The 27,152-nt window shown below is 39.9% G+C and overlaps 1 protein-coding gene across 10 annotated transcripts in view; it reads left to right on the top strand.

The window, feature by feature from the left end:
• Positions 1-27,152, top strand: part of ctnnd2b (catenin (cadherin-associated protein), delta 2b) — a 205,812-nt gene that overhangs the window by 81,488 nt on the left and 97,172 nt on the right. For all 10 annotated transcript variants that reach the window (XM_084911800.1, XM_084911795.1, XM_084911793.1 and 7 more), the window contains 2 exons: positions 23,799-23,833; positions 25,128-25,244. In XM_084911800.1, coding sequence (XP_084767926.1) covers positions 23,799-23,833; positions 25,128-25,244 — 152 coding nt within the window. The remainder of the gene's footprint in view (positions 1-23,798; positions 23,834-25,127; positions 25,245-27,152) is intronic.

Below are 27,152 nucleotides of genomic sequence, written 5' to 3'. Positions count from 1 at the left end.
GCTTGGTTTAGCTTAGATTGTTGGGCTTAAGCTAGGTAAGAAGAAAAATCAAATAGGGAACTAAAAGCTGTTATTCTGCTTATACCTGTCAGTGACTGCAGTCTGTTTTTCCTACAGCCTGCCTGAACATGGTTCCTATCAAACAATCAGATGTGAGAATGAAATAATATTTGATTTTCCTTTTAAAAAAAATAAAAAAATAAATCAAAGCCTGTAGTTTTTTTGAATCATCGATGATTCATCAGTACTGGACATACCGTGTTGTGGAAATTTGTATTCAAATTCTGCACTTCTGTGCCTACTCTTATGTATCCATTTATTAATTCAGACTGTCCAAACAGTAATAGCTGTGTGCACCCAGCTATTTAACTCTATATGTGCATACGGATGACATATGTAGTCTTCCCTCACAGCATAGTCGCATGCATTTATTAATTAGGCTGATTCATTTGCAGCCGATTTTGCACATATTATATTCTCAGAGTCTGATTGGCAAATCTGCACTTTGCTGAGGCTGACTGAACAGATGTATACTGTAGTTGCTGCGTGTACTTAAGAAGCAGAGTTAATGTCTTTTTCATTGTCACACCGCGCCGTAGGCACTGCTGCAGCTACAGACCTAACTATGTGCTTTCAAACTTTTAGATCATCGGGAGTTGGATTTGCAAAGCATTAAAAGGATTTTGGGGACAGATGATCAGGAAAAAAAGTGATAAAGAGGGAAGAAGGTGACACACTCAGAAGGATGAGGGGAAAGAGCCAATCTGCAGACTCTGCTGTAAACGTAGCTTTGCCGTGACAAGGAGTTCCAGTTCTAACTGTAATTATAAACACAATGTGCTTCATGGGGAGCTTGTCATCTTTGCATCAGTGCAGGATATGGAGAAATGAGACATTTTTACAAATAGCACAATAAGGCTTCTCAGACTCAGCTTTCAGCAGCTCTGCACCCACTGCACTGTATTCTTGTTACAAATTACATTCAAAAACCTCCAGGGAATATTGAAACCAGTATTTTTTTTTTGTTGTACTTAACACACAGATGAACTGGGTTGGGCATTTTATTATTTACTTCCTTTTTATTTTATTTTCTCTTTTTTTTAAAACGCATATTATTATATTACATGTTATTGCTAGCTATTTGGCTTTTGTGAGGGGCTGCTGCACCTCTTACATAATGATCAGAATAAATGGAAAATGGCTGCATTTATATGGAGCTATTATCCAAAGTGCTTTAAACACACATTCACACACAAGAGCTGACAGAGACTGACAGGATTTCCTTTCTAATTCACTTTAAACATGTAACACGTGCACTATTGCTTTGTATTATAGTCTTATAATATAGCCAACACAGCTATAGTTCAGTAGCACTGTACCATTACCAAAGTTCATTGGGTAAAACTGTAGTACTGGCAGGATCACTTAAGTCAAAGTTGAATTGTGATTCCATCTAAGTCATTTATATTTGGTGGTACGGTTGTTCTGTGACCTCCTCACCCTTTCATGCATACGTGGAAAACCGAAAGGAAAGCAGCAGGTAGACACACAGAGCGGAGCGGGCATCACAGACTACCGAGTAAGTCAGAAATTGCTTGAATAGCATTAAAGAGTTGGGCAAGGCAGGTTGCAAAGTGGCTTGCAGCAACTGTACACAGACTGAAGCAGCTTAAATAGCACACGACATCTGAGATTTGCCAGTATGTTGTGCTGAAGGTTAGAACAAGCTCAGGTTAGCTCATAAGGCCTGACTGAGCACATTGCATATTTGTTTATTCACAGGACGCAAAATATGTTTGGTATAAAAACAAAGGTAAATGTTTTTGCGGCAGCGCATTTGCCATTGTGTTTGAAAAAACAAAGAGTGAATATTGAAATTACTTCCTTTTACTCCAAGTTTTATTTTGTAACTTTTTCTTCATTTGTACGGACATCTCGGGCTTCTCGATCGTGCCCATGAATTCCATCATCTGAAATCACTTTACATGTTGTTCTCTAAATGTATGGGCTCAAATTGTGGTCATAAATATTTTGTACTTGTAAATCAGGATTTGTACGTGTAAAAAGAATTTGTGTGTGTGTAAAACAGATTTGTGTGTGGACTTAGTTAAAAAATACGTGGGAAACTCTGCACTCAAGTTTCAAGTTACAAGTACGAATTTTGACCCTGTCTTTCTTCCTTTCATCTGATTGGCCAATGTCATGTCAATCACAAATTTAACTATCCAATCAGAGAACAGCTGGGTTTGGCTATTGGAGGGGTGCTTTATGGAGCTTCAGGTCCTTGAAGGGAATAAATGCCCTTTTACATGCCAGCCCAGCGTTTTCCTTCATCACCACGAAGGAAAACAGTCTGTGGTGTCTCAGTTTGGTGATTTTTGTGTCACAGGTTTACATGCTTTAATACAGGGACCTCCAGAACCTTTTCAACAGCGCTGCGGACCTAGGGTGGGGGGCAGTGTTGTGGAAATGACTGCGTTCACTAGTGGGGATAGTTACAAATCTTTCTTCGTTATGAATGAGCATACATGTTTTTATTGAATATTTGAAGAACCAGCAAAAAAACCAAACTCTTGTAGAGGACATAAAGTCAGAGATAGAAACGACAAGGAGCAGGTGCATCTAGTACAGGTAGAGCTGCTGCAAAAACCCACAGAGCCCAGCAGCCAGCGCAACAAATTCTGGATCCTTGGCTTTTAGTTAGCAGTTAGCATTAGCAGCACATGCTGCGTCCGATTTGAAAGGACCTTTATGCTGCGCACTGTGACTCACAGCCATGGTCCCGGGTCAGCCCTGACCTTGTGTTAAACTAAGCCTAAAGTAATAATGGTATTTCTAACCACTGATATACCACAACTTTATCCTTTCAACAGCTACTGAAAGTTAGGGGACCTAGCTTCTATCGGATATTTACATAGAGATCCTCCAGCTACAAACTGTATTACCCTTCAAGAACCTGCAGTTCAAAAAAGTGCCCCTCCGACAGCCAAACCCATCTGTTCTCTGATTGGATAGTTACATTTGTGATTGACATGGCATTGGCCAATCAGATGAAAGGAAGAAAAACAGGGTCAAAATTCATACTTGTAACTTGAAACTTGAGTGCAGAGTTTCCCACGTATTTTTTGGCTAAGTCCACACACAAATCTTTTTTACGCACACACAAATTCTTTTTACGCATACAAATCCTGATTTACAAGTACAAAACTGATTTACAAGTACAAAATATTTATGACCACAATTTGAGCCCATAAAAATGCCACTGCACTGAGTGGGTATCTTGTCAGTGAAATTCAGACAGTTTTATTTAAAGGCCACCACCTTTTAGTCAGATTCCCCAAATGTTGAGCACAGCTCACCTAAAACATCTGGTATTTTCAAAGGTTTGCTATGACTCTAAAAGTTTCCATTGAATTAAAATAAAAGTCCCTGTGTAAAAACTGAGAGGTAAACATCTTTCTTTATTTCTTTAACAGAGAGCTTTGATATTGAATTATGTCAGTGTATTCAGCACTTCATCTCCTGCTTTTTACACCATCTGGATTTATATTCGTGTCCATGCTTGTTTCTGCTCAGAAATATGGTAATATATTGACAATTATATCGTTGACAGGCTAGATGATGATGTAGGTGATGAGGATTTTAATTTTCAAACCTTTATCGATCCGGACAAGACTGACTGCATGATGATGAAGGCGGTGAATTCATCTCGGCGTTCTTGCTATCGATCTGGGAGGCAGAGGAAATGGGAAGGAGTGGTGCTGGTTACATTTTAAACACTAACGTTTGGTGTGATCCATGCTGAACTCTACATATTGATCTGATGGAGTGACTGTAGAGGGAAGGGGAGGAGAAAAGGGAGGAAGGAGAAGGTCATCAGGGTGTGATCTATTGAGGGCTCTCCCTCTTGATGTGATGAATGGATAGACGGTAAGGGAAAATGGAAGGAATATTGAAGTTGGTTTGAAATTTGTACATATTGAATGCAACATTAGCTTTTATTTAGCTATAACTCAATACAATTTTGGACACTGTGGCAACAGGGACATGTTTTAGCTTTATTACAAGGGACAGTTTTATTATATTGTTGAATGATCTTTAAAGTCATGCCAAACAATAACAGGTCAGCAAATGTCCCAAGACACGGTGTTTAGGTTTAAATTACATCATTCTTTGATGGTGGGAGGAAAGATGATGCAATCGAGTCACAAACCTTGAAATGGGGACTTAACACAGACTTAACAAGGTGTGTTATTGTAGGCATCACAACAAAGGCTCTCAGACTTTAACTTAACCCAAGTCTTGACCTCAGGAGTTATTTCTTACATGATTTCTTACAGCGGTATATCTTGTTTTGTTACTTGCAGTAACTACAGTACTGTGTCTTGGGCTACAAGCTATGTGACTTATCACTGAAAACATGAAAAGTTGTGCGAATAAAAGTTTTCATAGGACTCTGTCCTGTGAAAAACTAAGTACACCCTATGATTCAGTAGCTTGTAAAACCATGTCTAGCAACATTAACATGATGTAATCAGTTTTCCGTCTGACTTTTGGTCCACTTTATGCAGTTCTCTTAAGGTCCCCCCACAATCGGAGTGAGTTCTGGACTTTGACTTGGCAACTGCAACCCGTTGATTCTGTTCTTTAGTCATTGTGTTGTAGATTTATTGGTGTGCTTGGAATCATTGTTATATGGCATGACCCTGTTTGGGCCAAGCTTTAGTTGTTGGACAGATGGCCTCACATCTTTCTCCAGAATACTTTGGTATACAGAGTAATGATTGATTCATTATCTGCACTGACTGAAGTGGCTGGAAAACAAGCCTAAATCCTCAGCCCTCTACCACTGTGCTTGACAGTTGGTATGAAGTGTTTGTTCTTGTCCAAACATGACACACTCGTTCAGTTTTCTTTAAAATTGTGCTTTCATGAACTTTAACCTTTAACATGCTAAATAACACCTGTAGATTGAGACATACCCGAGATATACTTGTTTTTTTGCAATTCCTCTGAATCTACGAGGACATCCACTCCTGGGAATTTTGGGACATTGTGTTAACACACAACTGCCTAAACTTCTATAAAAGGCATTTATAGAGATGGTCACACTTGCTGATGAATTAATTAAGGTTATTTGAGTAACATCACCTGGCTGCTACTTCTTGATTCTTGTGTAACCAGTAAGGGCGTACTTAGTTTTTCAGAGGCATCTGTTACATCTGCAAAGTGTTCATAAATCATGCCATATTGGAGTGTAATGTATTTTCATTTTAAATCCATCCATCCGTCCATTTGCTGTTGCTTATCCGATTCATGATCCTAGGATAGGAGTCTATCCCAGCTGTCATAGCTCACCCTGGACAGGTCGCCAGTCTGTCGCAGGGCTAAGATGGCGAGACAGCCAACCATTCGCACTCACATTCACATGGGTAGTTTAAAATCATCAATTAACCTAACCTCTGGCCCGGACCAGATGGAGGAAACTTAGGATATTCTTGCTGTGAGGCAACTGTGCTAAACACCCCGGTGCTGTGCAATTTGACCAAATTTTAAATCATCAGATCAAATAGTTCAAATAGTTGATATTCATTTTGTGTTGTTACTGTGTCCATGTCTTTAAACTATTTTTTTAATCCTGTAGATTCGTCTTAGATAAGGCTGATTTTTATGAGCTAATTTAAGGCATCCCACAGGGTTCCATTTTAAGACCACTTTATATTTATATTAATTGACTTAATTGATTTATGTTGTGTTTGTTGAATGTTAATGTGCTGCTTTGGACAGGTGCTGCTTTGGCCCTGTCTGTCATGTAACAGAGATGTTCATTTCAATGTGATTTCCTCATAAGTAAAATAAAGCTAACAACACATTTTCTGTCACTTTTCTCTTATCTAAAACATTTAGTCTCATTAAAATGAAAAATCTATTTTAAAAAGTGGTAGTGGAGTTTACTAACTGTAGTGGGACATGGTATTTGAACTTTTTGTTGTTTGTCATTTAGGGAAGCATAATTATCACCTTGGCTATTCAAATAAGCACAGGAACTAGAAGAATCAGTCACAAACTTGAAAATGGAGTCTGGCTTCCTGCAAACAGGAGCTTTAAAGGTAAAGACAGAAAAAAGAGGACAAAGGGTTGTAAAGAGGACAGAGAAGGGGGGGAAAAAGGAGCCAGCTTGGATGCAAAGTAGTAGAGGAGGGGGAATGAGGAAATGGGGGGGGGGGGGGGGGATAACAACATGAGCCAGGAGGCAAGACATGCTGGAGGTGGGTGGTGGTGGTGGAGAGTATATTCTCATGTTAAGCCCTTTTAACCTGCCGCCTTGCAAACAGCATGAGTCACTCAGAGACCCAGACACTCGTAATAAGACTAATATCCTCCACCATCACAGACAGGCTCTGTCTGTCACACACGGCTGTGGGTGAGGGTGTGTGTGTGTGCTAACTGGCTCCCAGTAACAGCACAGTCATCTGCGACTATAGTATTGATCTGCCAGCAGAATGGAGACAAGACTGTCACAGTTAAGCTCCAATGAAAACCTTCTTAGTCCACAAACACACCCACACTGGGAGGTTTGCACACAGACACACAAACATGCCCTCAAACACCCAAATACATATTCATGCTGACTTGAAAGCAGGCGGTTTTGAAATGTGCAAACTTAAAAACAGTGTCTGTACAGAGTGAAAAAAGTAATGCAAAACAAATATCTTTTTTAAAAATATTGATTTTTATAGACTTTCTTTTCATTTTGATGTTATTTTTTATATATTTAATAATGCATTACATCACTATTGCTTGCAGTTGCATTATGTGCCTGTAAGTCAGTCACACAGTCTGCAAAATGTGGTCTTTGTTTATGGCTTAATAAAGGCTAATCACACTTAGCGTTCTATCAGAGAAGTGTTAATTAAGCTCATTTTGGTGAGTGCATTTTAGTGACCTGATTTGTAACTTTCTTTTTGTTCAAATTGCCAACAGTTCATAACAGCGCAAATCATAAAACTTCTTTCCGCTTTACTCAGATTGCCCAGTCACCACACAGTCAGGGGGCATTTCTCCCAAATCAAATACAATACAATCACAAGGTTTAGAGTAGCGTATCATAAAGTAGCGTTGGTAAAGGAATTGAAAGTCATAAGTGTGTTGTATGGTTTTACACCCTACTCACCTTGGTAACAGTGGAAAGCAAAAACTCCCTTTCAGTGGAAGAAATCTCCAGCAGGTGTTTCAGGTTTTTTTTCTCCTTTCATTCAGAATTTTTCTGAAATTCTTTGCATTCTAAATTTCGGCTGTTTAACACATCCCTTATCATGTAATGCAAAATATCCCAGTACTTTTGGGCTGTTTTGGTACTTTAGGTGTACAACAGAGAAACATGTCATGTTTTCAAGATTTTTGCATTGACTTGGCATCTAAACAGCAGTTGTTGCAGCGTCCCAACAGGAATTACTTTCTGCTCAGAAACTGAGTGTACTTAATGCTGAAAAAGCATTAATGCATCATAAACACAGCACCTCCGTTTCTAGCAGACACTGTCGTCAGTATTTGTGTATCTATGTGCTTCAGGAAGAAAAGGTACAAACACTAGCATAGAATGTTGGGACTGTAAGAGGAGCAGAAAATTGGAGAGCCCATCACCCCCCATTATTACTTAGATGAAATGAGTGTTTGATTTCTTTCAATGCTTGTTTGGAGACCTATTGAGTCAAGGTTTATATCCTTGTTTCCTTCCCATGGGTGTTTGCCTGAGTAAGATTTGTAGTTGCTAAACGTTTCTTATAAAATTAAAAGGAGCTTTGCTTCCAGTCTACTCCTGGTCCTTTCTGGATTGCAGTGTTATTGATTTTTTTGTTTTTGTTTTCAGAAGCCTGAGGTTTCTAAGCATGTGCACACAGCTGCTATGACTTATGTAAAATCTTACCAGTTTTGCTAGCCTCAAGCAGGAGGAGATGCAACCAAAAAGCGTTGCTTAGTGAAAGGCCACAGTTCAACCATACACACACAGTTAATGCTGTATATGGAAATGCCCACATAAATTGATGAAACCTATTATACTCATTTCCAAATTTGCAACACTTTTAAAGTAGCTTTGCATGATATACGAAACAAAGAAGTCCTGCCTTTTTCTGATTGGCTGTTTTGTACAGCAGGAGGGTGGGAGGAGCTTCCTCACAGTTCATGAAGCTAAAGTGACCTTATTAGGCGTATCCTCTCTCACTGACGTCATACAGAGCCAAGAGTGGAAAGAAAAAAAATGCCTAGACTGCCCATTTAGAGCAGTTTGAAGCCCGAGCTTTTAGCCCAAAGTGATTACTTGCACACATATTGAGCACAATATGTGAAATTATGTCTGCGTTTAACATAAACATCCACAGTTTTAACTCTATATCTTTGATAGAGAATAGGAAAAAGTAGGCCCCTTTAAACAAAATATCACATTTTCTATTAATAAGCATTTGTTGGTTTGCTCCTACTTGTTGAAGTAGTAAGATTGTATAGGATCACATACATTTGTAAAAGCTTTCAGAAATCCTAAGTAGATGTTAGCACTACTTAGACTGCAAAAGCAGCTTTAATGGAATTTGGCATCCAGCTATAAAGCCAGAGCCATTTTCACTTAGTTAAAAAGCATTACACTTGATTTTACTTATTTAATTTCATTAATTTTGTGATCCTTCACACCAATATATACATACATACATACATACATACATTTTGTATGTATACATTAAAAAAAAAATCAACAACAGTGTAACAAACACATGCTTAAACACTCCTACACCCTTCTGTGGGATGATCTGCTGACAGCAAAACCTAATTAACTTAATGTCTTAAATGGAGTCATGATAGTTTCAAAGCCTGACACACAGGGGAGTGAGCTGCAGCAGTACACTGAGACGTGGAACCCATTGCTGGGCATTTTGGCTACAAACTGATGTTTTCCTTAATTTAGCTTTGGAGGTCTGCCATCCATTAAAGTGGCTTGGCTGAACTTGATCGATCCTGATAAGGAGACCTGGCACATGGTGTCTGATATACAGTAGCAAGTGTGCGTGTGTGTGTGTGTGTGTGTGTGTGTGTGCAACAGGCCAAATCCAGAGCCAGCAAAATTGATCCGACACCTTGCTAGCTTGAGAGTAGATGGCCACAGCTTTGCCTTGTCAATCTGGAAAGAGAGAAAAACACAGTACAGCACTGCGGATAGAGCTCCAACACTCGGGCTAAACACAGTGTTTTGACACCAGGGTTGTGTTATATATCGGTTTTCGAAGAGAACTTGTCTGGACAGCAGCATCAGGGACACAAATTCCCTGTGGAAATGATGGAAATAAAACGTCGTGCATCAGTGCAGCAGCTTGGGAAGCATTTTCCCTTAAAGTATCCTCTTTTTGCTTCTATAACCAGCAGATGAGAGAGCATGCCAGCACGGGTTACGTGAATGATTTGTAACAAAGTTGAAGTACTCAGTCCATTATAAGACAAAACCTCAATTCCTGCAGAGAGAAAGGCTCTGCAGTCTTTTTTTATAAATGGCCTCTGAACAGCTATCCCATAGGGAGGTTTTGTCTATTGACAGCCGCACTTATTTATAGCTCTTGACAGGCTCAATATTTCGGCCCTTGATATCCGGAGAAGCTTGCTTGGTGCTCGGCAGAAACAGATGACTGATTACGACTGAAGAGCTGCTCTCTCAGGCTCTTTATAGTCATGTAAAGGACTTTTATTCTGCTCGAAGGAAGGTTCAAATGCCCCTACAGCACTAGAAGAGAGATGTATCACAGCCAGGCATTTGTGACATTGTGTTTGTCGAGAAACATTTCAATCTACGTCTGTTTGCGAGAAATCCCAAATGATCGGAATAGTTGGAGAGTTTTAGCGGGCGTATAGCTATCTGCCAAGAGCAATACACACACATATACATATAGATACTTGTAGTGATGTTATCTGTCTGTGGGCATTTCACAGAGTGCTCTGGAAAGACTGGCTGGTCTCACACAGAGAACCAACATGTCTTCCTCCTCGCCTCTCATTTAACTTTTGGCCCCAAGTCAAAATGGCCGTCTCCCATACTGGCAGACTAGAGAGTCAATCTGACCAATTTAGTGGGTCACAGGAGACTTCTGCTTCTCCCTCCCTCCTCCTCCTCCTCCCTCTCCGACCATTTGTTTGGAGCATGTGGACGGGGTAACAGAAATGGTGAGCTGCTCCTCATCCTGCTGTGCTTTAATCACTCGCTTCAAAGGGTCTCGTGTTTCTTTCCCTCTTGATGGCAGAAGGGAGGAAAATGAAGCTCTGCTCTACCTTGCCTGAATTCCTGTACATCAGAACCAGACGAGACGATATCTCCCGTCACCTTCACTGTCCTAGCTCCAGTTTGGCATCTCACGCTGTGCTTTTTTCATTTAAAAAAAGAGCAGAATTTCACTAAAAAATATTATCGCTCTTAGCCAGACGTAGAGCCCTGCTTCCTGTTAGTGTTATTTTCCTTGCCGATTGCAATCTGGTGTAGCACTGCCGGAAAGCAGCGTTATTTTGTTCGCAACTGCAAAAAGTTGATTTTTTTTCTCCTTCTTCTTCTCCGTAAGAACACGCATGCTCTGACAGAGAGCCAAGAAATCCGACTTTGTGACCTAAGTGCTAACACACACACACACACACACACACACACACACACACACACAGACACCTCACATTGTACGTGTTTCCTTTTTGTTTAAGGATGAAATCACCAGACCTCTAATATCCTCCGGCGTAAATGAGGAAATAGATTTGGCAACAACAAGTGACCATTACAAAAGTGAGCACTTTTCTCATCTTGATCAAGTTTGGTTAACTTGGGAGGACAAAAACCTCCTGTTTAAATATGTGTTCTCTTGTGGGCCGAGAAAGCAAGCTATAAACACATTTAACTTAATATGGTGAACCTGGTTGGCAAACAATTTATCTACCCGTTCTGTAGGTGGCAAATCTGTTCACTATTAAGATCATGTTTCTGGCCAGCTGGGTAATGTCCAATAGACTGTGTTATTTCTGTTTGTGATGTCCCAACAACTAGATGGAGTACACCTGTGGCACAGAGAGATAAACCACAAGCTTAGATAACTTCAAACCACTGAAAAACTATCAACTTTACATTAAAGAGGAACTTTAATGAGACTGAAGAAGTCACTTGGATGTGTGATGAAATGTTTCTCCCACTGAAAACTACGTCCAGATGAACAGAATCAACCTTTTGGGATTTACTTACCTGGAAGATTGAAAGTGCCCCAAGACAGGCGCTCTAATGAGCTTGTGGACTATCAGTTTGAAGCACAAAACTTAGCAATTTAGGCCATATTTGAATGAGAGGACAGACCTTGAGAATTGTAATCTAAGATTAGCACTGATGAGCTAGGTTCTTGGGATAGGTTTATTCTTAGATATCTGTGATATTAAATGTGATAGAGCTTGCCAAGCCTTAGAATAAAACATACTTACTGGAAAAAATGAACAGATGTGTTTTTGTACAATCAGATGTTGTGACTGTGCCCCTAATCATACACAATGCTATCCTTATTGTGGTTTAAATGGGTGAGTTGTGTTTAAAAAAAAGTTTTGAGACCAGACTGTACATGTTTGTGCTGTGAAGTTGGACATTTTAACACTGGAGTCTTGAGGGGATTGACCTGCTTATGGAGCCAGCCTCAAGTGGCCATTAGAGGAACTGCAGTTTTTTTTTTTTTTGCACCTCCTCATTAGCTTCGTTTTGCAGCTAATAAGACTGGAGCTCATTTAACGCCAAAGAGAGCTCCACATACAGGTAAGTCTATCGCCTAGTAGGTCTATCACTGCGATCGACTCCTTGTGCTTCTCCAAAGTCGTCAAAGGTTAGGATTTGGATTAACTGCCTTGCTTAAATCACCCCCAACAGGATGGTCTCCGACTTGCAGAGATGCTGAGACCCTGGGTTGAAGAATCTCATTACCTGATCCTGGCCCACATTATGCAGTACATAGCCTCTGTATAAGTCACAGTGTTCAGCATTATCCCAAGGCTGTTGACATTTTCAACCCGTTCATTTCTCTCCTCTCTTGAGATATGAGATACAGCCAAGTTAGATAGTACCTGGACAAAGCAGCAACAGTTAGCTATTGTTCCAGCATAATGCGTAATTAAGTCAAACTCATGTGACCGGGCAAGATAAAGCACGTAGTTACAAAGCACACTGGGGTCCTCCATCTTTGAGCTCAGACTGTAATTAAAGGGCTACAATAGCCATTCTGGGATGTGCTTGGTCTTTTCCCCTGGCTGGCTGATGGGCTGCCTGAATGCCACCAAGGGTAACTGGAAATTTATGCTAAAAGTTCAGTTCAAGAAGATCCATCGCTGAATTCAGCATGGCTGTGTGTGCTAATCTGCTCATTTTCTTAACAAATCTCAATATGATGAAATGCTATTTAATGTATTCTGTTGAAACAAAGTATCACATGTTTATGCATCAAACATAACATGTGTACTCAGATTAACACTTACAAAAGCCTTGCACATTGACCGACCTCCCCCTTTCTGTTGGATTGTTTTACTCCTTATAAAAAGGATGTTCTTCATCTTTGCATTATCTTAAAAAAGCAAGCATTATCACGGTGCAGCTCCACTGAGACTATCAGCTATATTTAATTCCATCAGTGACCTGTACCACTGAAAGCTCCTGCTATCTTTCTAATCAAATTTCAATAGCTTCAGTAATAGAGTGGATTGGACCAAAGTGGCCACAGTCAATATGCCTATAATAAATGTATAAAATGACATTATGGAAAGAACGTGGAAATGTGAAAAGAGTCACTCAGAGTTTTCTAACTTGTTATTTTGCAGTGCTGGCTATGTATTCTTGAAAAGGGTAAATTAAACCCAAGGTCCTACAGCAGAAACAGAATGCTGTTATCACAAGGAAAACAGTTTACAGATGTTTTTCATGTCTCATGGCTCCTGCTGTTATCCTCCAGTCATACTCAGTTTCTTCATAAGTAGCATTTGGCTTATCTGGCTTATTGCAAATGTCTTATTGTATAATAGCCTAAAATGAAGAGTCACCAGTAAAACAGTTGGTTGATGAATTATGGGTTGTTTGATGTTGGGTCAATACAGAAGGTCATAGTTATTTAAAGTACAGTACATAAAGCATGTCAACTGCACAGACTCATAGTGAGCTAATTCATCTAATCCCCAAAAGTGACAAATGAACAGGATTTAATAGTCAGAAGTCACTATAAATAATTTACTTCAAAATGGGTTTCTTTTTTAACATTTAATTAAAAGCTGTTGATTACATAAAGTTTTATCTGGATTGTAGACTGTATCTTCAAAGCTGTAGTTACGACTCCATAGAGAATGATCACACAGCTCTACAATCCCAGGCAGCTTGGTGTAGCTTTGATGGCCCGTTTTATCATCATTTATCATTTCCATTATGGAGTAACTTACCATAAATATTTTTGCTGTCAGCCATTGTTGCCATTTACTATATAAAATCAGTTTAAAACACATATACCCTAAACCATTCTTTTGTCATATAGATGCAATATGTTCACTTGAAAATTTAATTTTGTATTAACTTTAAAATTGTTGGCTTTATAGCATCTTGAAAAGCTGCCTTTTGGATCATTTACACTGCAGTAAAAATAGGATGGCAACCTCTTTGCAACTAGGAAAAGTCAGTGGTTGTTTGCATTAGGAAACTTGACTCAATTGGTTGCCAACTGGTTGTGTTCATGTTATATTCCTATCTAAAAGCATGATTTTATCTATCTTGCAGCAACTACACCACTATATTTCGAGAAATTTTAGTTTAATAACTATGAGGTTCTGGCTGGACTGTGAATATAATTAGTTCTTATGAATGTGAATTTGTATGTAGATTAAATTTGTAATTTTTGCCAAAGTTAATTGGTGTATTTAGAGCCCCACCAATACAGAATTTTTAAGATGAATACAGATATTTGGTGATTTAAAAATTTGATATATCACCTCTCATTTTTTTTCTTTTACACATATACAGCATAAACAAATTGGCTGTAGTAGTTTTAGTATTCAGTCACTTTTATTTATTTTTTGATTGCTGAGATTTTGCAAAAGCTACCTTATGTGTGACTGGGTGAAATATAGAAATCTAAACACCATACTCAACCGCGATAGCCAGGTCCAACATAGTAATCCAGAATAGCTTTACTTGCCATCACATTAAAGTGACTGCTGAGTCCACACGTTTCAGCGAATGCTGTATATACATCAAGTCTCTTTACTGATTTATTCTCCTTCATTTGATCGCTTACACCATTCTGAAATGTTTGAAATGATTTTTACCTCATTTTGTGGCACAAATTAATAATAATAATAATAATAATAAAGGATTGCATTTATATAGTGCTTTTCGGGGCCCTCAAAGCACTGTACAATTCCACTATTCATTCACTTTCACATTCACACACTGGTGGAGGCAGCTACAGTTGTAGCCACAGCTACCCTGGGGCAGACTGACAGAAGCGAGGCTGCCATATCGCGCCATCGGTTAATATTAGTATCAGTGTGGGGGGAGGTTTTGACAGAAAAAGTACACATCACTGCCAAAAATACATCAATATGTGTAAAGCACAGTCAAGTAGCAGTGACTGATGGCCGGCCATACGAATAAAGAGAATGAATATCGATGAGGTTTTCGGGAATAACAAAGCAAGTCCGCTCTTTTTTTCTCTTGATGATTAAGGGAAAACTTTGATACATTTTGATGCAAATTCTCACTTTCTTTCAATGACCATAAGCTTTGCAAAAGTGCTGCATCATAGCTGTGGAGATTGTAAATCAAATTGCACAAGATTTAAACAAAGCAGTTAAAGGTAACTATGAATCTCACGGATGACAACCCATGATTAATGTCGAATGAAATTTATGCAAAAGTAATCTACGTTTGTAAAAGCCATCCCCTTTGTTTTTATTATAAAAGCCTTTCACTTTGTTTTTGTTTGTTTTTTAAGTAATGTCTGTAAAATGGCCCTGAGTAAATTAATAACCACAGTGTGGCTTCAGCTTTTGAATCTAAATCAGCGCTGACACAAGCTGCACTATTGTTTGATGGTTTCCAAGAGTGAAAAAGGCCTTTGCTTTCCTTTATGGGTGGCTCTATTATCTAACTGCTCTGTCTACAAGAGGACCGGCATTGTGGTCAGCACAGATAACAGATAATATGGAACGCATGGAAATAGATGGATTATATGGACAGGGTTTAGAATGTGTTTATTGGGTGGATAAAATGATGGGATTTTCATTGCTATCTTGGCATTCGCTCTTTTAAGCCCCTCTCATTGGATTTAACAGAGCTCTCTCCTCTTTCTCTGCCTGTGTCCATCATCTTCTGTCTTTCCTCTTCAGATCTTTGTATTGCATTATATTACACCCTTCATCTTCTGCCTCTCTGTGTATCTCTTTCATGTTTTCTCTCGCTGTTTGTGTATCATATTGCTTCTCTCAGTCGTCCTCTGTTCTTTCTTAATGCAGCAGTCCAGTCAGTCAGAGAGATTAGATGGTTAGAGAGCAGTGGATTTATGACATTACCTGTTGTTTTTTAGACCCAAATAGCCAAAATGCATCCTTTTAAAGCATCTGAAAATATCAGGTCACATTGTACAACGAGAGTTGATCATTATTTAAAATTACAAAATGACAGAGTGTTACACTTCCCATCTGTTCTTTCATCCAAGCGAAAGTTCCAAGTGGGGCTTTTAACTAAAATTGTCATAGCTAGGCTCAAGTGTTGGAATAGAGAGCTTTTACCTAACTTGCTATTTGCTTGATTTGAATTATAGCTCAAATTGTCCTCTTATTTTGACACACACGGGCCTACGTTCCCACTTATTGTAAGATTTGAATTATAGGCCTAAAATTGCAGCAGCTGTGACAGGTACTGTGGAATACAGCCTAATAGACTAAAGTTAACTAGAACTTCTACAACCCTTCAAAATTCAGACATTTTATGGTGGTTTTGTACTGGTTTTGAAGAATGCATTGTTAATATGCTTCCATACAGTATAATGTGAACCCTCAACATCTCATCTCTTACTTCACATGAGTACATTTAGAATTCTTAAAGAATTTTTGCTTATTTCCAGATCAATATTTGTATTTTTTCCACAAAGTTTTAGCTTCTCTTCTTGTAAGGCCACCTTTACTTTAAGCCAACTTTCTTCTAATTGGCTGTCCCCCATAAACAAATGGTTTAAACAGCAGTTGGGTTGTTCCATCCCATCCATTCGCTTCCGCTTATCCTTTTCAGGGTCGCAGGGGGCGCTGGAGCCTATCCCAGCTGTCATAGGGCGAGAGGCGGGGTACACCCTGGACAGGTCACCAGTCTGTCGCAGGGCCAACACACAGGGACAGACAACCATTCGCACTCACATTCATTCGCACATTCACACCTAGTGACAATTTGGATTATCCAATTAACCTATCCCCACAAGCTGCATGTCTTTGGACGGTGGGAGGAAGCCGGAGTACCCGGAGGGAACCCACGCAAACACGGGGAGAACATGCAAACTCCACACAGAGAGACCCCGGCCTGATGGTGGAATTGAACTCAGGACCTTCTTGCTGTGCGGCAACAGTGCTAACCACCGTGCCACCTTGCTGCCTCCACCGTGCCACCGTGCTGCCTGCCAGTTGGGTTGTTGCATTACAGATATGGTGCTTTTCAAGTCCTACCTAGCCCACTAGTTATGAGGTAGCAATGATTACTCGGGCACTGGCCTCACTGGTCCAAAACTCTGTTCTAGTAATCTACCTGACACCCTTAAAACAGTTTTCCAAAAGGTAAACATTCACAGGCTTAAAATTGAGTTTGTTAAGTTGCATTTTAAGAAAATAAGGAGTAAATCCATGACCTTTTGAAAGACAGGCAGTATAAAAAGTAGTCTGTTGTCTCTGGTCTAAAGTAGCAAGAGTCTCTCGAGATGTTGTCCCCTTTATGTGGCTTGTTGGAGCTATCCACAATATACTCAGTAAGTATTAACTCGACAGGTAACAGTGTGTATTTGTCCTGGTTTTGGAAATAAATGGCCTGGTAATTACTTCTAACTAATTAGTGTATCCGATCTTTCCAGTCAGGTTTTAGCCAAGCTTGTTGGGAATGAGAATGGAGCGTCTCTGCATTTAACTTTCACACTAGAGGGGAGGTTTGTCTCATGTTATAATCCTAATTTTACAAGGTCAGTTGTTCTTGCTTCTAAAAATAGCCTGGGGGGAATTTTGAGATAATCCGGTATTGTAGCTGAGCACTTTAGCAGTAAACAACATTGTCCTTAACTTCAGATCATTTCATGTCAGATTCTGTAATATCATTGTGTTTTGTGCTCACGCAGTAAAATTGTTGCTTTTTCATTGACATGTATAGTCTTGTGCTTGTTCTACACCCACAGTATATATATATCTAAGGCTAATGTTTAAGTTTGTAGTATTTAAGCTCTGTATGTAACACAAAACGAGCCACACTCACACATGCACACACGCACTGTATCATTAGCACTGATGAAGTACTATGCAGTGACATGACCCGCAGCAGGTAAGATGATCACGCTGTCAATTAGTCCTCTTTTGCTCCACTAATTATACTGTCAAATTTCATTGATGCACAATAGAGATTCAATGGGAAACATGCACCAGTTCTCTCTGTTTCCTGGGCCAGAAGGCACATGAACTGTTTCAGGTAGTGAACACTGGCTAGATATAGCTGGTGGCAAGCAGCAGAAAGAACTGCAGAGGGAGAGATGAAGGATAGTTGCAGCTCAGGTGCACCATGTCATTTTCCATTAAAATCACACCACAGGCAAATTTCCAGGGGGCTGTTATAGTCACACATCAACATCTTAACAATGTCACTGTGATGTTAGCATTTACAGTCATGTGAAGAAAAAAAATCACAGGAAAGCTGTCTTTCACATTCCTGTGAAACACTAAATACACCCTCACTGTTTCCACGGGAATTAAAAGGCTAAGTAGCAGCCAGGTACTGATAATCAAAAGCAGCTGATTAACTGGTCATCGACACGTGTGGTTACTTCTATAAAAGCAGATGTTTTGCCATTTGTCTGGTCTGGTATATTCAGGTTATGGTAATGGTACATCTAGACTCATTTACCATGTTAAATGTTACATTTCGTGATGTTACAATTAGAAAAAGACTGAACAGGTATGGCTTGTTTGGAGTTATTTCCGAGAGGAAGCCTCTTCTCTCTACAAAGAACATGGCAGCATGGATAATATTTGCAAATCTGCATCAATCAAACCACAAGACTTATATATCCAACAATGTCCTTTGCACAGATGAGACCAAACTGAAGATGTTTAGCCCTCATGCACAACTTCCTGTTTAGGAAAAACAAAGCATAAACGCAGCACAAACGCCTCTACAAACTGTCAGCACGGTGCTGGAGGAGTGATGATTTGGGCTTTTTTATCAGCCAAATGAACTGGGCGCCCTGCAGTCATTGAGTCAGCCATGAACTTCTCTGTATACCAAAGTATTCTAGAGTCAAATGTGAGTCCATTTGTCTGACAGCTGAAATTGAGTCATGTAACAGCACTATGATCTCAAGTAGCCAGCAAATCTAATGGAACAGAATGGCTGAAATATAAATGCTGCAATGGCCTAGTCAAATGAATAAATGAATCACGCCTAGCCGGCTTTAAAATCTGTACTGGGTCCTGAGATTGGGTTGTTGTTGGTGTGTGTGGCTGGGAGCCGCAAAGCTAAAGCCAAGTAGTGTTGAAACAGCAACCGAGTGAATAAAGTATATGCTGAAAAGCCTTAATGTGTGGACGTGAGTTATTTACAATCACATTTCGACCCTGATTCATGATTGTGTGTTAGATTAAGGATTTTTAGATGCTAGTCTCATTGTGCATATTGTACTCCAAGAGTGAGCTTTGATTCCGATTCCTTCGTTTAACTCATTACTTATCTCTGCTCCTGTCCTGATAATGAAGAATAAAGTTCTACATTTCACCCAATTCTGACAAAAATCCAACACCCTCTGGACTATTTTATATTCCAGCTTCAGCCCCGTGTTGATATAATCACTTGAAGCTAACACCACTTGGCCTCTTCCCTCAGTTTCCAGCAAGGTGTCTACATGAGCGCTCAGCTTGCATTGACTTTTACTTGCATCACATCTTGGCCATTGGTAAATAACACACATTCATCTCCACTCAGGCATATTTAAGAGCAGTGAGGCATCATTTTGACACCAACAAATGTAGGAAAAGTATGTGAGGACCAGCCTGCTCTACTCTTAAGAAAACATTGACTCAGTCTGTGTCATCAGTACTGCCTGTTGGAGCCCAGACCGGTCATAATAATCCTCATCATCCTGCCCCGTCAAAGGTGTTTGTCTGATATAAACACACTCCATCCTCCCAGACATGGGGCTTTAGTCTCTCTCTGCTTCCCTGCTTTGTGTAATGCATTTGTGTGCTTTGCGTGCTTCCAAGACTTGTGTCTGTGGAGGAGTGTTTGTGCAAGTGCATGGCTGTGTTTTTTTGGGATAATAACGTCTGATGGATGAGGAGTCTGCTATGCTGACAAAAGGCCCCATTAACATATACCGCTTGGCTCCCTCTCGCAATCCGTCATACACCACATACACCCACAGAAAATGCAGGTAATCAATGGGAAGATTTAATACCAGCCTGTCTCCTAAAAATTACGTTCCCATGCAGCTAGACTGTATTCCCAATTACGGTTTGAAGTAAAAGTATTGTCTCGCCAATAAAATACAATGTAATGTAAAAGCTCTACAAGCGCTATTTAAACATAATCTACAACACTGTTATCTAAGGTTCAGCTACCAAGTGGAACCATCCTCTGTTTTTAATTAGTTTTATCTGACATTTTCACTTTTAAATTCAGTTTTCATTCACTGGTTAGGTGTAGCCACCACAAGACGAATAGGTCATGGTTTGGGTTCAAACGTGCCCTTTCAGTGTTAACACCATTCGGGTTCCCAGCTCAATGAGCAGAAGTGAGTAAGAACATGCACCTTTAACTCTTCATGAGCTTCAACAGCGTCACCCAGTTACTGCAGATTAGTCAGCTGCACATCTGTGATGGAACTCTCTCATTTCACCACGTCCCAAAGGTGCTCTTGTATTGAAATGTGGTGACTGTGGAGGCCATCTGAGTACAGTGAGCTCAGTGTCATGCTCAACAAACCTGGTTGAAATGATCTGAGCTTGTGAAGGCGTGTGTTATCCCATATTCTCATGGGTACACTGTGGCTATAAGGGTATGAGGTTTGATGGGGAGATTGATACCGCTTTGAATTCTGTATGCTAACAAGAAAACTAAACCCAGCAGATTATTTGCTGAGCAATTAGCTGAGGCCAGTGGGCAACTGTTTTAGGCTCCTTCCAGCCTTTGAGCTAAATTAGTCACTTACTGCTTCTAACTTCACCACAAAGACATGAAAGTCCATATTCATAAGAAAAAATTGTGAAAAGTCATATCTCTTTGTATGTTTTTACATATGGTTAGTGTACACTATATTATAGTGTCATTATTTTATCGTTTTACCTTCCTTGTTAGAAGTAATTAGGAAGGGCAGGTTTAGAAATGAGTATATCAAATGGACAACTAAGGTTGAGTAGTTTGGTTAGTGAGGCAAATCTGACATACTTGGGCGTGTGCACTGGAGGGACAGGGGATGTACTGGACAAAGGATGTGGAATATGGAGCTGCCAGGCAGGCGCCAAAGAGAGACCACAGAGAAGCTTTGTGCATGTAGTGAGAGAGCTCATGTAGAGGGTTTGAATACTAGAGTTAGGATTAGAGGCAGATGATCCACTATGGAGTACCCTAAAGGGAGCAGCTGAAAGAAGGAGATCATAGTAATTTTAATTTTCAGGCTCAGAGGCACAGAGTAACCTTTGGGAATGTCAGTCTTATCAACAGGTGGTTGGTCATCCAGGAATTGAGGTGGATAAGGAACTTTTCCAAAAGTAGAACTTGAAGCCCTCAAGCTCGTTTCAGCAAACAGGCCTCAAAGGAGAATACAGGAAATCGGAATTACCAAGAGCCTTTAACCCTTGAGCAGGAAAAACAACTTGGAAATGATACTTTTACTCAGAGTAATAAAACAGTAACACTGTACTTAATTGACTATGTGCACGAGACAATGCTAACTTCCTGGTTTGAGACCGGATGTGGGGTTGTGCATTTCCGGTAGCTTTACTTTGCGGTCAATCGCTACTGCGAAGATATCCTCCAAAATCATGTCCAAAACTCGAAAACGGAAAGATTGCGTTAAGTTACAAAGAGCAGAAGGTGGGAACACTCACCGCTGTTGTGTCATAAAAAAATCTAATGATCAATTTTGACGTTTAAAGCGTTTAGATCGATCAGTTGTTTACATCACTCAACACAAGCAGAACTGCATTACTGCAGCAGAAGACACATCGTCCACATTCAGAAGCACATCTCTGTATAATGACTGGTCTTATGATTTAAACAGGCAAATGTTCAGCATTCAAACTACAGGTGAAGAATAGTCAAACCAGATGTTTCCCGTTATGTCGATATCAGCTAGTCAAGTACACACCTACACAGCATGTTAACAAACCGTGAAAAAAGCCACACAAAAAATGAATGATTGCTGGTAACGGTTTCTATACATTAGTATTTACGAAGGGTATGTTGTGACTTACCTTCAAAATTACAGCGGTCCCTCGCTATAACGCGGTTCACCTTTCACCTCGCTGTTTCGCGGATTTTTTAGTGCAAGTTTGCATGCTTTTTTTACGTCACATTGTGTCCTGCGTCCTGATCGCTGCAGACGATCTCCTCCGTGACGTCTCTCCTGTACAGTACAGAATCGCTGCATCGATCGCTAGCAGTGTGACTGCAGTACTGTATGTCCACGAAACGTTTTGCACCGTCAAAAAATAAAATTGGCTACTTGATTTCACCTATCACTGGTTATTTTTAGAACATAACACCCGCGATAAACGAGGGACAGCTGAGAAATATAACATTTGAATCCCTTTTCTCTTTTGCTCTGAGGCGCGGGGGAAAAATATCGACAAGTCGATGAACATCATTTATAGATATATTGGGTAAATGCCCAAGACATCTATAGAAATGTAAATCGCCGCTTGATTCATTCATTTGCTTAACTTGTTTTGGACCGTAAACCAGGCGCGAATAGGACACCGGAAACAAAGCTCCCCACAGGAGTTTCCGCACCGGAAGTAGCATATGCTAACGTGCTCACTCCACTTGTTTGCTCTACTGAGCCTGTAGCCTACTTACACGGGTGAATGTTATTATTTTGGTGCTATGTCACGTATTGACACAAACACAAGGGTTATTTAGTGTGTGTGGATTACAAAGGTTTAAATCTTGTTGATATTGATTTACACTGAACATCTTGGCGATCATAGTACAATGGAGGTTTTCTGAATTTGTAAGATTAATAGGAATTTACGTGCTCTGGTGTTTAATGTCTTCTGACAAATATCACTGGTTGGGGAGTTACAGAGAGAATATACAAGAGGAGTCTTCAAAGATTTATTGGACGTTGCTACAGTCGAAAGCTGTATAGAATTACTGTGTGTGTGTGTGTGTGTGTGTGTGTGTGTGTGTGTCACAACAAGAATACCACTGTAAGTAAACACTAAAAACAGCAATATAGTTTCTCATATGTTTGTTTCAGGGTGCCAATCCACACAAAATCACAGGCAGAACCGCCTTTACATAGCCATCAAATATCCTGAATGAACTAGCAAACAAATCAACAAATTAAGTGCGTAAAAGGAGCTGACATGCTTGTGTACATGCTATGTAATGAAATTCAAGGAGCAAATATTACTTCTCTGCTACCTGGTAGGACAGAACGAGAGGGGAAATAACAGGAGAGAAGAGGAAATGAGTTTGCGTGAGACTTATAACCACGCAGTTGTATGACAACTGAAACAGAAATGCGTAGGCCTGTCAGCATTGTTTGTTATATGTAACATTATGGCTGTGTTGCAACACTAAATGGGAGTCTGTGTCAAGATACGTTATTGGCTGCCAAGACAAAGCTGAAGACGGTCTGTAAACACAGTAAATGCACAGGGAATTTCAGGAGCAACGCCGACACTTGTGAGCAGCATCGGTACTCCGTGCTTTATCTGTCGGCACTACTGCGTACCGAATCAGTGCAGATGTGTATGGAATCTTATATTTTTTTATTATTGTGTTTCACTGGTGCAGAAAAACAGGCAGACTTCTCTAGTCCTATTTGAACTGATGTTTTCTCACCACCCTTTTAGTAATATTTCTTATCTCCAATCCCTTTGTGCTTACCCTTCTGAAATCATTCCCATGACAAGATAACACTGTAGAGGGATAAACAAATACCCCAAACAAGTTCACAAAAAGAGAAATTCAAAAGCAACCTTGTTTTCACTTTGATAATAAGGCATTTTGGAGTGTATGTTATTGGTTTTGAGAAGGGTCTCTGTTCCCAAGGTACTGAAGAATCTGCAGTCTGTATGTTTTCATCCTTCAGCGAAAAAATAAGAGTTCAAACAGTAGAAAGCAGCATTTTGTGTGGTATTCCCGTTTTTATCGCAAACCTACGCAGTGGACATGGATGGGAAACGCAGTTTAAGGCATGTGTGGCTTAATGGACTACCGTCAATCTAAAAGTATCCCGATGGTGCTCCACCAAAGAACAGCATTTCACAGTAGATTAACACTTTTTTTTCTTTCTCTCGTTTGTCTCTTGCAGTTCAGCAGATGAGAAGTTTCGCTGGAATAACCAAGGTAATGTGACTGTCTTATTCACTGTTTGTACTGTAGCACTGTGCTTTGCTGGTTGTGCTTATTGCATTGTTATCCACTGTAATCTCGTCCCAGCCCAATATATTATATATATTGATGTAGTTCTTTAGAAAGTACTGCGGTGGTCTTAAACCACCCCAATAAAGGTTAGTTAACAATAAAAGGGTGAGATTCTCTCACCACACCTCAAACCATCTGACAACTGAGTAAAGCAGCATTTGCAAATAATTCTGAGTATTTAGTTTAACCTGTTCAGGGTGCCAGATGGGATGTGCTTTCCATAAAGGACAATGAGAATCAATGAGCTTTTAGGCAATTTGAAAGTCAAATTAAGACACTTCTCCAGGCTTGACAACTTCTTTGACGGCATTTATTAGCTGAAGAAATACCTCCCATGCGTGACACTTAGGTCTCCCTCTCTCTGCCTCATTGTCAGTCACGCTGAGTTGTATAGGAAGCGCGGAGGTTTTGTGGTTTAAACCCTCCACAGTGAAAGTTTTCAATGTCTGCCGCGGTCTTTATCCATCCCGCTATGCGGGGGGGGCAGATTTAAAAATGACTTTTAGCTTTTGTTAGTGAGGGTAAGAGTAATTCTAGTGGAATGCTTCAGACAGCCCTGGAAATGCTTCACCAACAGCATCAACATCATCAGTCTAGAATTGTGTCAGTTTAAGTCAATAAAATCTGCCTCCTAAATCCACTGACTAAGTCCTCTACTATTACCGTTTCTCTTCTGTCTTGATAAGAGATTAATGCTGCTCCTAAGACTCATTTGTAAGCTTTTATCCCCCTTGGCAGCCCACTTTAACTTGAAAACACTGGGCATGTTATCAGCCTCTTTCTGACAGACAAACGGCTGGTATCTAAGTACAAGGTGGACCTCAAGATTTGTTGCTGGATTATCAGTTAGGCCTTTACCCTTGGCCCATTGATCGCCATTGCATGCTGCTCTGTGTCACTGTGTAAAGCCACTTCTTGGGTAACTAATCTGCAGTTAAATGACAATGATTTTGAATATTTTTTTGTTGAAACTTGTCTAGAATTGTGTTATAGTCTAAGATCCAGTTGCTTATATTCAAAGGTGGGTTTCTGGTTAAAGGATGAGTTGAAAATGAAAGGTTACAAACACAATAGACAGAAAGCAGAGACAATGAGAGTCATTGAGAGTCTGCATGTGGCTCTTCATTTGCTAACTGTAAGAAATAGTGTAGTCACATGATGTGTAAGTGTGTGAATTTCTGCTCATGTTTGTCTCCTGTTCTTCCTGCACGTGTAGATGGACAGAAGGACATAGAGGAGGAGCTGACAACAGGCCTAGAGCTGGTGGACTCCTGCATCCGATCGCTCCAGGAATCGGGCATCTTGGACTCACAGGACACTTCTACAGGAGACAGTAAGATCAATGTTGTGATGATGAGAGTAGAACGAGAAACGATTCTTCCTCCTTTTTCTTTCAGGAGACGGCAAAAGAAGCATATCTTGGAAGAGGAAAGGTACAATCTAATCAAAACCAGCGAGAATGGTTATTCCCAGAGAGCCGTAGTCTCCAGGTTTTGGTTGATTAACCTGTTGAATGTGTTTGAGTTCACAAAGAAAGTGCGCTTCACAAAAACAGCCTCCTCCACTAGTGAGGAAGCATGGCAGTGCAGCAGTATGTTTAGTCCTCCTTTGAATTAACAGCAACCTTTTTAATGAAGCCTGTTACATGATGATCTGTACTCAGGCTGATTAGTGTCTCCTCACCTAAATGCAAAACATGTTTTCTTTCATTACTGTGACTGCTGCGGTCAAAATACGGCTCCTTTCAAACATAAAAGTTTTAATCCACAGAATCTGTTGCAATAGTATGTTAGTGTGCCAAAGATGAATGCAGCTTTCATTGAATTTTTTGTTGATGACAAGTTGCCTTTCTGTTCTTGTATGACCCATATAACCTTTTAGCCTTTGAACATTAAGAAGTTGAATAACATTGGCAGTTAAAGTGAAAACAGATTCATTTTAAGACTGGATTTAAGTTGCTACTTCTATTTATTCTCTTCTTAGCTCTGATTTGGTCCATAGAAGGACTTATTTGTCTCTTTATCTGCTAAGTTCCTTGATAACTTAGAAACAATTGCTAGAAGAAGAGGTTGCGCTGCTTTTAATGTGAAGTTTAAAGTAGTTTGTCAGAGCACTCAGTGAAACCGCTCTCAACCTTCTATACTTGGTCCCAGGGATGCTACTGGGGAGTTACTCTATATTCTACCCCATGCGAGAGCGGTAGCTGTCAGGAGACATGCAGTGTTGCCAGTAGTTTGATATGCTAATCCATCCTTGCTGAGGTGTCAGCTGGCCTGCTGTTCACAGTACAGAGAGGTGAGGCACACACACCAACATGCAGCTAAACAGCACAGACACATTAAGCTACATATATCCACACACTGAGCGCTGAATGAAAACACAGAAAAGTTGTAGAGGTGTGCATGCACAGTATCGTGCATTAACATTCACAGACGGATGCGACACAACACAAACAGGAATGGTAATTTTTCAAATGTAAAATATCAGTTATGCAACCTGTCACTCACTGGCTAATCAAAAGAGAGAGAGAGTGAATGGCAGGTCAGCCACAGACAGGATAAAGGCAGTGCGGACAACAAGAGGGTGAGTAGAGGAACAACAGAAGCAATGATGTAGTCAAACATACAGCATTAATGAACTCATATTGGTGTGTTAGTGTTAGGAAAACGGGACAAATGTTGTCTTTTTCTGTTCTAACGACATATCTGAACAATTAGTTTATAGTTTACTGAATAATCTAAGCATGGGATGAGTGTGAATGTTTACAACATGAAACATTTGGGTTTTTCAACAATTTAAAATGGCTTCTATAAGTATTCATACGCTTCCGCCTCTCACTGTAAAATCCAGCTGTCTTGATCAGTAAAGAAAAACAACTGACACAATTGTAGACTGATGATGTTTTGCTATAAATGGAATAACACATTCTTACTAGGATTACTTTCAAAGGAAATAATATGTCATGACTTAGCTAGTTACATTAGTAACACACACACACACACACACATATCATTACTAGCGCATCTAGTGTGTAGTATATGAATCCTGTTAAGAAACTTGCATAGATGCTAATGGATGTTATCGGCTAACTGAATTGAAAAGAATTGAGTATATCTGGGAAATCATTCTTAATGTCAGTCTTAGAATGTATATACTGACATTGTCCATGTCTTTAATATGCAAGCTGCATAGCTAGCCTTGATACCTCTATCATAATTATTTTATTGTATTTTTTTTTTCA

Source organism: Perissodus microlepis, chromosome 18 (genome assembly GCF_051167445.1).
Source record: "Perissodus microlepis isolate ML-2025 ecotype Zambia chromosome 18, ASM5116744v1, whole genome shotgun sequence".
Lineage (NCBI taxonomy): Eukaryota > Metazoa > Chordata > Actinopteri > Cichliformes > Cichlidae > Perissodus > Perissodus microlepis.
Note: the sequence above shows the minus strand (reverse complement) of the source record. Positions and strands in the feature narration are given on the sequence as shown.